Genomic DNA, 14,049 nt, shown 5'->3' with positions numbered 1-14,049 from the left:
TCTGAGGAGAGAGCGCGCGTGAGTCCATTGTCAGCGCCCACATGTCGCGGTTTTGTCTGACCGTGCCAGGTATACTACTGGACACATCTGGGCGTGCCCGCCCAGTGAAGGAGATGACTACATCTTCCACTGCCACCCTCCTGACCAAAAGATACCCAAACCCAAGCGACTGCAAGAGTGGTACAAAAAGATGCTGGACAAGTCTGTGTCAGAGCGCATCGTCCATGATTACAAGGTGTGTTAAGTGTGTGCTTGGGGGAGATTGGTCAATCTTGTCTGGATTTCTTCCTTGCCTTATGCATTGTGCCTGATTCTTGGTGTTTACTGCATTAGTTTTAAGTGAACTGAGCACCAAAAGTTTAGAGTTAAAACATACTCTCTTCAAAACATGTAGCTTCTGAAATCGTTCTAGCAAAAGACTTGAAATGGTTCCTTAGAACAAGCTGAATTCTTGAGGAATCTTGTAAAAGAACAAAAGAACATATATGGAATCTTAAATCTTCTTGTGTTAGATCAAAATGCAGGGTTAGGTTAGTTAGAAGTATGTAAAAACTTTGGAATAAGGATTTAAATGAACGTTGAGCTTATGGTGATTACATTGTCCCCGTTGGTAAGAATGCATATTGAAATCTAGCACACAGTAATGATTTTTTTCTTCTGAGTGGGAATATTTGAAATGTATTTGACAAACTGTAACAGATACAGTGTTAAATTTGCACTTAGAATGTGATCTTGTAAAATGAATTATAATATTAAGCTTTCATTTGTTTAGTCTGCTGATGCCTTTTCTTGTCACTCATTGAGAACGTTGCCTTTCATTATGTGACTTGTAATCGTGATAACCAAAAGTGGGCTTGCTCTCTTTTAGGATATATTTAAGCAGGCAACAGAGGACCGTCTAACAAGTGCAAAGGAGCTCCCTTACTTTGAAGGGGACTTCTGGCCTAATGTTCTGGAGGAGAGCATTAAGGAACTAGAGCAAGAGGAAGAAGAACGGAAGAGAGAAGAAAACACTAGTAATGAAAGCACAGATGTAAGGATGCTTCTGCTTTTCATGAACTAATGTAAAAGTTCTGATTAGATAAGGCTAATTATAAAAAAAAAGAGGGGTGTAAGGCACTTTGGTTAACCGAGGTTTTCACTTTTCACTCTAAAATAAATTTCAACTTTACAGTTTATAAATCAGAGCTGGTAAAATACAAGTAAAGTACATCTGGATGAACAGCGGGTGTTCATATGGCTCTAAACTATCTAATTATCAAGTGCAATTTTGTTGAATCAGCTCCTAGTTGAGTATTTTGTTGCTGAAATCCAGTTGTTATCAATGATCATGTTGCCACCTCAGCCTGATTTGGAAGTTTTTTCCTTAAGCATTAGCTTTTAAATAGTGGCTCCCTCTTTTATTTCTAACTTAGATGATATAACACCAATCTTATCAGAATGTTCTGAGAAAGTAATGGAATGCTGTGAATTAGTACTTGACTCTCAATAGGTTTGTTTAGTAGCTTTAAGGCACTGAGGATCTGAAGCACAAATTACTGCTGAACTGCTGTTGGGCTACTTTAAACTAGAGAAATTTCTTGCTGGTGTCTTGTGCAAATTTTTTTGAGAATGTACAACCGTGTTATCAAGGTCAACAAAAAAAACCTCAAAAATAAAAGAGATGCCTCTTAATTCAACAATAAGTTTGAAAGTGAACAGATGCAGAATTTATGCATCTGCCTATCCTTGGATGCGCTGAACTTTTATGAAAGAAATGGTGAATCTAGGATAAGGTTAGTAGTTTTGCTCATGCAGTAGTACTTGTTACTTAACTCTTTGAGCACTGCTGCTTTGTCACCTTATCAGATACTAGATTTTTTGGGAGGGAGGATTAAATTTTTTTTGCTGGAAGATCTTTGGATCAAAAAAATTTAGGTTTAGTGTTACAATTAAAAATTGTGATTCTGCTGTGCTGCTCTTTGTGATACATTCTTTCAAGGACTTTTATTAAACAAAGTGCAGGAAATTAGGCAACATGATGTCAACTTCGCATTAAGTAACATCTTTCTTAGGAAGGTATTGTTTGCTTCACGTCCTCATCTCTCTAATATACCCAGAAACCACTTGTGAAGGATCATTGAGCTCTCTGTGTGAGGTTGGTCAGTATTTAGTTGAGCCTTCACAGCAGTTTGGTCCCAAAATCCTGACATAGGGCCAGCTTGCAGTACATTACTATTTAACTTTACTATTATTATTACAAATACTTTTAACTCTTTATTGATCCTATGTTTCGTACTTGAAGAAGGGGCAATAATAAACTGTAGTGTCAAGTGATGTGATAGTCATCCATGTTCACTGGGAATTTCCATTCTGACAAAGTTATTTTAAGCTTAGGAAAAATGCTTGTTTGGCTAACAATTACTTTGATCCTTAATCATCTTATGCTGTGGGGTTTTGTGGGGCTCTATAAGCATCCCAGCAAGCAATAAACTGTTCATGGCTAACAGAATATAGTTGAAATTAAGCTGACCTGTTTTGTTTGAGTGTTGCAAGCTATGACAGGTGCATGCTAGAAGTTGCACTACTAATGCATTTTGGACTCAGAACAACAGCTTCATACCAAAATCAGTTTAATGCAGTCTGTTAGATTTAGTTTGCTACAGCTCAGACAGGTTTACTTTTAAGTGGTTTAAGTCTTTCTTACCTTTGTTTAGTGCAATATCAATTGCACTTTGCAGTTATTTTTGCTTTTGAATTGCATTGAGAATTCATCTAATGAACTCCTTGGTGGTTGTCCAAGAGTGCGTAGCTGTAACGGACAAACAAGATCATTATATAATGTTTTGCTTGTACGTCCTGAGCATCTGTGCTTTTAATATTTTTGGATGTATGTATTGCTGATCTTGATATCTTTTGGAGTAATTCTAATGGAGTTCATGTTTCTGGGAACCCTAGTATGTGTCTTCAGAGTAAATGATTGTGAAGTGTGGTTTGTCCTGCAGTTATAGAATATGTAAAAATAATAAAATTGTGATGTGGTGTTGCTTAGATACCTGACATAAAATGTCTTTAAAATTGCTAGGTGAGCAAGGGAGACAGCAAAAATGCCAAAAAGAAGAACAATAAGAAGACAAGTAAAAACAAGAGCAGTCTGAGTCGTGGCAATAAGAAGAAGCCTGGCATGCCCAATGTGTCCAATGACCTCTCCCAAAAGCTGTATGCCACTATGGAGAAGCACAAGGAGGTAAGAGTTGATTGAATGAGGAATGTTTTTTACTTCAGTAAAGAGGTATACAAAGCTCTGATACTTCAAACAGAGTCATGCCCTGTAAATTATACAGGTTTGGCTGGAGAACTGAGTGGCTTACCCAGATAGACCAGTACCAGTAAGTCTGGGTGCTCTTTGTTGCAAGGGCAGTGGGAATAAATGCGGCTGTGCTCATGCAGAACTTCCTAACAGTCTAGACTGCCACAGCAGTTCTACTGTTACTGTTCAGTCCAGTGCCCCTTTCCTATTTCTTCAGAGGAAAGTGAACCTGCAGGGCACCCAGAGATCCAAGATTGCCCAGGCCTCACGAGCACCCCATATGGTGGCAGGTCATTCAAATGTTACATGATCCTGGAACTGTACACTCTGTAATGAGGTTTGGTGACCAAAATATCTTGGTAAGTGATAGCATATTAAGTCTTTTTATTTTTCAGGTCTTCTTTGTCATCCGTCTCATTGCTGGCCCTGCAGCCAACTCCCTGCCCCCCATCATTGAGCCTGACCCGCTCATTCCATGTGATCTGATGGATGGGCGTGATGCTTTCCTAACCCTTGCTAGAGACAAGCACCTGGAGTTCTCCTCACTACGAAGGGCTCAGTGGTCAACCATGTGCATGCTGGTGGAACTGCATACCCAGAGCCAAGACCGCTTTGTTTACACCTGCAACGAGTGCAAGCATCATGTGGAGACCAGATGGCATTGCACTGTCTGTGAGGTATGTTTGGTGAAGTTTTCCGTGCTTCTGCCCCTGTATCTTTGTGCCCAGAGTGCTCTTTACCTGAACTGATTTCTCATTAACTGATGGAAAAAGATCTATGAAGCTCATCTACTGCCAGTTCAGAAAGGAGGGAAAATATTTTCCTTAACCAAGTGGTTCTGCTAATGTGCTGCTTGGTGTGCTTTCTGCCTTGTGGAGAGCTGAAATAGAGTTATTTTCTGTAGTTTATTTAAGGTGCTGCTGCCTAAGAAATTGGTGATTGTAGCCATGGCTTGAGCTGCAATGGTAGGATCCGCTGATTTTTCTGAAGAGCAATGTGTACATTTTCCTTCCAGAGTCAGAAGTGCGGGGCAGCAGTATTTCTGTAAAGAGGGCTCTCTGTTGGTTTTCTAGCACAGAGGTTTTGCTGTGCTGCAAGTCAGATCCCAATAGCCCTGTGACTCCTTCACTACTCTGTTGTGTCTCTGTAGAATGCTGCAAGACAGCATTTGTGTCTTCAGAAGTGTTTGCAAAACCAGTGTGTTTGAAGATAGAGTTCAGGGGTTTGGTTCAATGCCCACTGGAAGCTGGATTATGATTGTATCTGGCTTCTTAGTTTTCTAGCCTGCTGGAAGCAAATGACTGACTCAGATTTGATCCTAATTACAATTTGATACTTCCATTTCCTATGCTTACACATTATATATGTATACACGCACACACGTCTGCTTTTACCTTCTTGGTAAAGTAAATTCTAAATTTCCTATGGTTTAGTCAATCCTAAGAACTTAGTTCTTTTTCTTAAAGATCAATGATTGAACTTAAACTCATGTGCTGTTGCTTTCACAGAACGTGTTCTGTTCTTTCAGCACTCTCTGTTGTTTAACTCACAACTGCAAACTGAAAATGCAGCTTTCATTCTTTTTTGAAAGCTGGTACCTCTTCTGCCACTCCTGCTCTCTTCTTTTGAAGCAGGAGCAGATGAGCAGCTATTTGTACCCTGCCTATTTCTTTTCCTTTCCTGTTGGAATTTTTCTGGCCTGGCTAATAATGTGTGACTTACTAGCTCAGAGACAACTTGTTTTTCAAGGTTTATATATTTGTGTAGCTTTCAGACACCCTTACACCCACACACTTTCCCTGGCTATAATTTGGATTTATTCCTTCTCTAGTACCTCAACATAGCATGAAAGATTGAATTTTTCCCTAGAGCAACAATTTGCCTGGAACAGACTGGGAGTAATTTGTTGAGGTGGCAGGACATCAGTTATTCATTTATCATATGGAGTTTCAGGAACACTGATAACTCATCCTTTGTTGTCTTTTCAGGATTATGACCTGTGCATCACCTGCTATAACACTAAAAACCATGACCACAAGATGGAAAAATTAGGCCTCGGTCTAGATGATGAGAGCAACAACCAGCAGACGGCCACGACGCAGAGCCCTGGCGACTCCCGCCGCCTGAGCATCCAGCGCTGTATCCAGTCTCTGGTCCATGCCTGCCAGTGTCGCAATGCCAACTGCTCGCTGCCGTCCTGTCAGAAGATGAAACGGGTTGTCCAACACACCAAAGGCTGCAAACGCAAGACCAACGGAGGGTGTCCCATCTGCAAGCAACTCATTGCTCTCTGCTGCTACCACGCAAAGCACTGCCAGGAGAACAAGTGTCCCGTGCCCTTCTGCCTCAACATCAAACACAAGCTCCGTCAGCAACAGCTCCAGCACCGCCTGCAGCAGGCGCAGATGCTCCGAAGGAGGATGGCGAGCATGCAGCGCACGGGTGTGGCGGGCCAGCAGCAAGGATTGCCCTCGCCCACGCCGGCCACGCCAACAACTCCAACGGGCCAGCAGCCCCCGACACCGCAAACCCCGCAACCCCAGCCTCCACCCCAGCCTGTGTCACAGCCTCAGCCCGCACCTCCCAACAGCATGCCACCCTACACCATGCCAAGAACTCAGCCCCCCAGCGCTGTGTCCCAGGGCAAGGCAGGCGGCCAGGTGACACCTCCAACTCCACCTCAGCCACCACAGCCACCAGTTCAGGGTCCTCCTCCGGCAGCAGTGGAAATGGCCATGCAGATCCAGCGGGCAGCAGAGACCCAGCGCCAGATGGCACAGGTTCAGATCTTCCAAAGGCCGATACAGCACCAGATGCCCCAGATGCCACCAATGGGAATGAACCCTCCACAGATAGGCAGAGGTCCCGGTGGCCATTTAGATCAAGGAATGGGGCCAGCAGGAATTCAGCAGCAGCCACCGTGGGTGCAGGGGGCCTTACCCCAAGCTCAGCTGCAGCCAGGAATGCAGAGGCCATCCATGATGTCAGTAGCTCAGCCAGGTCAGCCGATGAATATGGCCCCTCAGCCAGGGATGGGTCAGGTACCTGGTGCTGCTCAGCCCAAACAACCTCTGCCCCAGGCAGCCTTACAAAACCTACTGCGGACTCTCAGGTCTCCCAGCTCACCCATGCAGCAGCAGCAGGTGCTTAACATCCTTCACTCCAACCCTCAGCTGCTGGCTGCTTTCATCAAGCAGCGGGCGGCCAAGTACGCGGGGTCTCAGAACCCACAGGGCATGGCGGGGCAGCCTGGCATCCCACAGGGGCAGCCGGGGCTCCAGCCGCAGCAGGCCATGCAAGGGCAGCAAGGAGGGGTGCACCCCAACCCGGCCATGCAGAACATGAACCCCATGCAAGCAGGAGTGCAGAGACCCAGCATGCCCCAGCAGCAGCCGCAGCAGCAGCCACAGCAGGCCATGGCTGGGATGAATCCTCAGGCACAGCAGATGAATATGAATCACTCGGGGATGGCTCCCCAGTTCCGAGATCTCCTGATGAGACGGCACCAGATGATGGAGCAGCAGCGCCACCAGCAGCAGCAGCAGCAGGGAGCGGGACCGGCACTGGGGCCAGGGATGGCCAACCACAACCAGTTTCAGCAGCCCCAGGGTGTCGGGTATCCCCAGCAGCAGCAGCAGCGAATGCAGCATCACATGCAGCAGATGCAGCAAGGAAACATGGGACAAATAAGCCAGCTTCCACAAGCCATGAGTGCAGAGACAGGAGCCAGTTTGCAACAGGCTTTCCAGCAAAGGCTGCTTCAGCAGCAGATGGGATCCCCAGCTCAGCCCAATCCTATGAGCCCCCAACAGCACATGCTCCCCAATCAGGCACAGTCCCCACACCTCCAGGGCCAGCAGCTCCCTTCATCGCTCACCAATCAAGTGCGTTCTCCACAGCCTGTTCCCTCACCGCGGCCCCAGTCCCAGCCCCCTCATTCCAGCCCATCCCCTCGGATGCAGCCTCAGCCTTCTCCACACCACGTCTCCCCGCAGACCAGCTCCCCACATCCAGGACTGGTAGCTGCCCAGGCTAACCCCATGGATCAAGGGCACTTTGCCAGCCCGGACCAGAGTGCAATGCTTTCCCAACTTGCTAGCAATGCCGGCATGGCAGGCCTCCATGGTACAAGCGCCACGGAACTGGGGCTCAGCTCCGAGAACTCAGACTTGAATTCAAACCTTTCACAGAGTACACTAGACATACACTAGACACGTTGTAGCATTTTGGGAGCAAAAAAAAAATTAAAAAACAAAGAAAATAAAAAAAACTTATTTTCGCAAGACTTTTTGTACTGAAGACAAATTTTTTTGAATCTTTCTTAGCTAAAACGACATTTTTCCCTGGAACACATCTGAACTCTGCAGCAGTAGTTTGTGGTTTTAAAAACAAACCGACAACGAACCTGAGGGACAGTAGAGTACAAAGAATATATTTTTGTTATGGCTGGAATCATAACCAGTCCTTTTTCTTGGCTTTTTTTTTCCTCGTGTGCGTTGGGGAGGTCGGGGGAGTAAGGTGGTCTTTTGGTTGTCCACCAAAAGGATGCCCTGCTCATGCCTCCAATAGGTTTTATTTTTTTTTTTTTTAAATTAATGAAAATATGTAATATTGATAGTTATTATTTACTGAGGCAGATGGTAAACATTTTCCCTATTCTGGTTTTTCTTCATGTCACTGCGATAAAAACCACCACAAAAACAGAACAACAGAAAAACACAGGAGAACCTTTCCTAAAACCGGAGGACAAAAGGGTTAATGTTGCTTTAAAACTACATTACATATATAAATATATATATATAAAAATAAATACCAATCTTTTCCTCTTTGGTTGGAAATATGTCAATTCTTTGAAAAATGTAAAAATATTAAATAACTCAGTCCCCTCCTGAAGTCTACTTTTGTCCTCCAAGAATTTTCTATACAAGAGTCTGAGCTTAAAAAAAAAACTTCAAGTATTAAAGTAATTTGTACATGTAGAGAGAAGACAACATTTTTGGAAATACACAGGGGCAGCTGCCAAATGGATGTAGTATATATATTGTGGTTTCTGTTTTCTTGAAAGAATTTTTTTTGTTATTTTTACATCTAACAAAGGAAAAAAAAACATAAAAAAGAGGGTAAGAAACAATTCCAATGGGATTATTTCAACCTGAGAAAAAGTCCCTGGGGTTTCTTCTTTATGCTTGCTTTCTCTCTCCCATGCCCCTTTCCCACCCTCTTCCATTTTCTGTAAAACTTGAAAATAGAAAGCAAAAAACCCTCAAATGTTGTATATCATGCAATTAAAGTTGGTTACTTATAAATAAGAACTTTCGATCACTGTATAGACTGTTAAAATTGATTTCTTATTACCTATTGTTAAATAAACTGTGTGAGACAGACAGCCTGTTTTTAATGTTTCCCTTCTCTCCCACATGTGTTGCTTGTTCTTAAAGTGGTGGGGGTAGCGGAATATGTGCTACTTCAAATGTTTGCTATTTAGACGTCGGAGAGCTATTTAATGTATATGACTGTTTTAAAATGCAAATCTCTAATAAGGGGTGTGGAGTAATAATTAGTCTTCTAAATGGACTCTTTTGGTACAACTCTACATTCGCGTTGCTCCTGGCATGTATCTTACCAAAGAAACGAGGTCTGACCTCAACAGTTGTGCCAGTCAGCTGTGCCCCGCCCTGCTCACAACAGCCTGGGAGCAGCTGATCTTCAAAGGACCTATTTTGCATTTTGAAATGAGAACTATTTGTTTGGATATGTGATATTAAAAGATCCTATTTCACTTGGAGTATATTGTGCGCCTTTTGGCACTGAAGTGTGAGCATGAGGTAAGCTTGTGTGGATGTCCTGCAGGCAGGTGCTGCACTGGGATGGTGTGGGGTGCCCAGTCACCCTGTGTCACATCTGGTGACCTGCCGGACGCAGAGGCATTCCCGAGCAGAAGTGCTGTCGCCATGGAGCGCGCAGGCAGTGACCCCAGCTGTGTGCTGCCCACAGCTGCGCTCACATGGAGTTAATCCGGTCGTGTCACGTGTTGTGCTCAAACTGGTTGTGGTGGATGTGGCTGGTTCACTGAGGGCTTTCCAAAATCCTGCCTTAAGGTGTGCATGCACATACAGTGCTGGCTGCCTAGGGAATAACTCTTCACCAGGGCATTAAGCACCTGGAAGACCCAGATGGGACCAAGGATGTGACCAGAGCACAACTGTGTAATGCCAGCTGTGTTAGGAACATCAGCGTATCTGCAGATCCCAAACAGATAACACAAGCAAGCTGATCTCGGGAAACTGCTGGTGGAAGATGATGGAGGGGGTAAGTGCCAAATAAAAGTAATGGTATATTGCAATGTGAATGGATGTTAGAGATCTTCAAAAGTGGGAGTAAAATGCTTGGGTTTTGGATATAAACACAATTAGGACAATGAATTTAAAATTGAAGGTGGCAAGCCTTCAGCAAGATGGTGGGAAGTTTGTGGCAGGCTTAAGGAAAGCAGCCACAGGCTATGGTATTTGTCCTTGGCTAAACCTCATACTGCTCATCCCGGCACGGTGCAAAACCAGCTCTACACCAAGCCCACAATTACCCTGGTGCATTGGGAGGGACTGCTCCTGACTTAAAGAAGAGCAGAAAGCAAAAAAAAAACCCATTTATTGAAAGCCAGGAGAGCAGCCTGGGATTGTTTAGACTTGTACTCTGCATAGTAAGCTTTCCTCTTCCTTCCCTGCCACTAAGCAAAGCCTAGTTTTGCTTTCAGCCTTAGGGGACTTCTCAGGATGGAGCATAAATAAAATTCCTTCTGACCACTTACAGGCTAGTGAAGTGAAAAGTGTGCCCAGCCTTCTGACTTACATAGTTTTAGTGCAAACAGCTTTCATTCGTGCCGCTGAGTTAGCACACAAACTCGTTAGAATTTTTCCTGACCTGCATCAAAGCATCTGAAGTGGAGTGGGGAAGTCCTGGGACCTTGCAGAGCCCACCACAGATCTTCCAACTTCAAATGCCAACATGGAGACTTGCTTGAAAGATGCTGTGATGCATTCTATGTGACAGCACAGCTGCTCTGTCCCTCTTTGTTGGTGCTGACTGAGCCAAGTTCAGCTTTTGAGGTGATGCAGATGATTAATAGTCTAAAATTTGCATAGGGTTTCTTTTCCTGACATCCCTCCAATTCTGCTTTCCCTGGTTCTACTGGAGAACCAGAACCCACCATTTGGGGCACTACTATGGCTGTTTCAAATAGTGGGAGGATTTCAGGGTGACAACAAAATTAGGGTGTCATCTGTATCTCTCTTGCCATTCAGTTGTGTCCAAGTTAGGTTGTTTCACTCCTATTTATTAGACTCTTGGACCACCAAAACCAATTTGTACCTGAAATTCTATCAATACCAGTCAGGTATTGATTGTCCAGTTACAGTGATGCTAATGGTTTAACTTAAATAATGTGTAGTTCAGTGATGTAAACTTTCTAATGTCTGACCTTCCAATATCCCAGCTCCCTCAGCCTCTCCCCATCTGACAGAGGCTCTAGTCTTCTCATTACTGTGCTGCCCAATTGCTGGATTCACTATGCCCATGTCTCTCTTGTACTAGGTAGCCCAAACACCAGATAATTGCACAAAACCCAAGACAGTGTTGGTAGCAGTCATCTGGTCATTGGACAACTGTTGTAACAGCAAAATGAGCTACAGCAGCTCCTGGCAGGCCAAGACAAGCCCAGGCAAAGCCTGACAGAGCCTCACATAACACAGAGCTTGTGGCCTCTTACCGGCAGTGGCAGCACCATGACAAGGCTGAGGTGGTAGATGTGACAGTGACAGCCATTCCAGATTTTGTTTCATTTTTCCAGTATATGATACACAATTTCTCTGCAAGAAACTCCACCTCCTCTTTCCAAGATGGTCCTTTTGCTGCTTCCAGTTTCAGCCAAACACAAGGATTCCAGCTCATCCTCTCTGGTCAGTCTGGAACAGATCCTGTAGTGAAAGACAGCAGCAGTCAGAAGAGTCTGCTCCTAATGACCAGTTCTGCCTAAGTGTGTGATGAGGCTTCCTACCCTAAAAATGAGCTTTTATTTGAAGACCAGCCACAGGGTGCTCTGTCTGGGGAATGTTTATTTTTACAAATCCTCTCAGCAGCGGCCTTCCTACAATACAATGCTGGGGTATCTGCCAGTTTGCCCAAGGAGCCATTTCTTTCCCTCAGCTTGTCAAAGCAGATTGTGTGCCATAGATCCTAGCCTGAGACACAGCCTAGCCTGGCCCCTAAAAGTGTAAAAACACAACATGCTCCATCCACAGGGATTGCAGCAGCATCTGTGCTTGCATCATGGCTGGAGAGGTACTGAGCTGCTCTGTCAGCCTTGCAGGTGTGGCATGTGCATCAACACTTGCCTGCATGACTGTGCTCTGGCATTTTGGTTCGCTCAAGTTGCTTCAGTTGCACTCCCTTAGAACAGGGTCTTGGTTTCAACTCTCCAGGAAGGGCTATTGAATGCTTGGAAGGGAAACCTGTTCTGTGACTGGTGCTGTGGGGAGCTGATGGGCAATCAGCCATGGCTCCGGTCTACTCTCCCTGTTATAAGGAGTGTGGTGGATTTGGGGAGGGTGGAGAAATTACTGTTGGCACCATTCTCCTTCAGTCATCTTTAATGCCCTTCCTAGCTCCTGGTGAAGTTGGCACAGCTCAGACTGTGGTTTTCCCCAGGTGTGCTGGCTGGTGGCAGGCTCTGACGTATCTTGGGAGCAGAGAGCTATGTGGGAGGCAACCACAAGCACCTTGCAGTGGGTATTTTGCTTCTCCTCATGTCCCTGCAGTCCCCAGGGCAATAGCAGGAATTGAAAGGTCATTACCAGAAGAAAGCTCTTTGCCAACCCTGATCCTTTGGCTGAAAGTACAGAGCTTCTGCTGCCCTGAAAAGCAAGGAATCTTTCATTTTGTTTCCTCTTCACTTCTGCTTTTCATTGTCTGTGCTGTCCCACACCAGTGTGGCACTGAAATGAGCTCCCAGTACAATGTCGCCCCATGTCTTCCTTGAAAAGCTTGTAGAGGGATTGATAGGCAGCACAGCTCAGCTCTCAAAAGCCAGATTTCATGGGGGTCTGGGATGGGATAAACGCTTCCAACTGAGATATATCTCCTAGGCAGTTAACTCTTCCCTCTCCTTGACAGGATAGCCTTGGAACTGGCTGTAGTTCCTTTTTGGGGTTTTGTTTTGGTTTGGGGTTTTTTGTTTGTTTGTTTGTTTGATTGAGTTTTTTTAATTTGGACAAAAATTATTTACTGTTTCATTAGTATTTGTATGTAGAGTTGTGTTGACATATATTGACAGATTTAATGTGGTAGTAAAATAGCAAGGAAGGACAGACTAATTTTGTATTTGTGCTCTTAACTGGGTTGCCTGTTGGGACTGGGGTTGGATTATTTGGTCACTATACAAACTGTTCCATTACTATGTCTATCCTACAGTGTAACTTTGTGACAAGTGGCTGCAAATGTGGAAGAACATTACTGTAGCATTTTGATCTGACAAGGGTTTTCTGCAAGCTCCTCAGCCCATGAGAGAGATCTAGAAAACAGCAACTACTCAAATCTCCCACCTGCAAGTAGGGTCTTGCCTGTTCTTATATAGTGCAGGACATGCCTCTCTTCATTTCATAGTTACCTTGGTAAAATTAGTCTGCCAAAGGTTAAGCAGAATATGTTTCCTTATATTATTCCTTCTGTTTGCTTGTTGGTTTTCCAAGCTCTTTTTTCCTTTTTCAAAGACAGTACCATGAATGTATAGCCAAGGCTTACATGTCTATGAATACTTTTTCTTCAAAATGGTTCTCTTCATGACAAAAATTAAACCTTTCAAAGTATTTTGGTTTTTCACAGTGTCAGCTAGGAGGAGCCTACACACAAGAATTTGGAAGGCCTGTAACCGAATGGCTGCCACTCAGTGCTGGAAATGAAAGAAAGGCCCCTGGAGCACCAGGATTCTTATGAGCTCTTTGCAATAACAGAGTAGAAAACTGAAAAAGGAGGCTCTGGTGCAGATGATTTTAGGAAGCCGGAACATGAGATCTGCATCCCAGAGCATGGGTGAGAGGACAGTCCCAGTAGACAAGCACAAAGAGCCAGTGAGACAAGGTTCCTCAAAGAAGTTGTGGTAATGAGGGACAGAGCAGATGCTGAAGTACAAAAGCTGCGCACCTTGGAGCTGAGCACCTGAGGAAGCAGCCTGGCCCTGTCCTGCAGCAATAATCCCTCCCATTGCAGCTGGGGCTCCTTCTGTCATTGCACCTGACAGCAGCCCTTTGATACTGAACTTTCTAAAATTTTTATTGCAGATTATGTTAAAACACAGACCAAGCCCAGAACAGCAGTAGGAAAGGAGATGGGAAAAGTGAAGTCTAATTTAAGTTTTAGTTACCTGAGATTGTCAGTGTTGTTCTCTCTCTAAAGAAAGGAGTTGGTGTTACAGAACTATTATGATTATTGTTACATAACAGAGTTTTTATTATTGAAAAGAATATAAGTATTCCTCAATCAAATTGAACTTGGTTCACATTAAAATGAATGTGCTTAAATACTATTATTTATTGAAAACGCTTACTTAGAACTGCAATGAAAAATGAACAGCTGTGGTGTGGGGATTGCCTTTTAAGCTTGTTCTGTGTCAACACAGGACTCGTTTTTACTGAAGCCTTCAAGAAGCCTTGAGCCAGCCTGTGTGTGACCTAAGGGAGCAGTGCTGCTTGTTCCACTCTGGGAAGGGAGCA

At 44.4% G+C, this 14,049-nt stretch overlaps 1 protein-coding gene across 8 annotated transcripts in view; it reads left to right on the top strand.

Moving 5' to 3' along the window:
- EP300 (E1A binding protein p300) overlaps nt 1-8,675 on the top strand; it is a 62,272-nt gene extending 53,597 nt beyond the window's left edge. For all 8 annotated transcript variants that reach the window (XM_053942922.1, XM_053942921.1, XM_053942920.1 and 5 more), the window contains 5 exons: nt 70-235; nt 869-1,033; nt 3,065-3,226; nt 3,685-3,966; nt 5,278-8,675. In XM_053942922.1, the coding sequence (XP_053798897.1) occupies nt 70-235; nt 869-1,033; nt 3,065-3,226; nt 3,685-3,966; nt 5,278-7,500 (2,998 nt within the window). In that variant the 3' untranslated portion in view covers nt 7,501-8,675. The remainder of the gene's footprint in view (nt 1-69; nt 236-868; nt 1,034-3,064; nt 3,227-3,684; nt 3,967-5,277) is intronic.
- Nucleotides 8,676-14,049: the final 5,374 nt, after the last annotated feature.

This window comes from Vidua chalybeata, chromosome 5, assembly GCF_026979565.1.
Source record: "Vidua chalybeata isolate OUT-0048 chromosome 5, bVidCha1 merged haplotype, whole genome shotgun sequence".
NCBI classification, from domain to species: Eukaryota; Metazoa; Chordata; class Aves; order Passeriformes; family Viduidae; genus Vidua; species Vidua chalybeata.
Note: the sequence above shows the minus strand (reverse complement) of the source record. Positions and strands in the feature narration are given on the sequence as shown.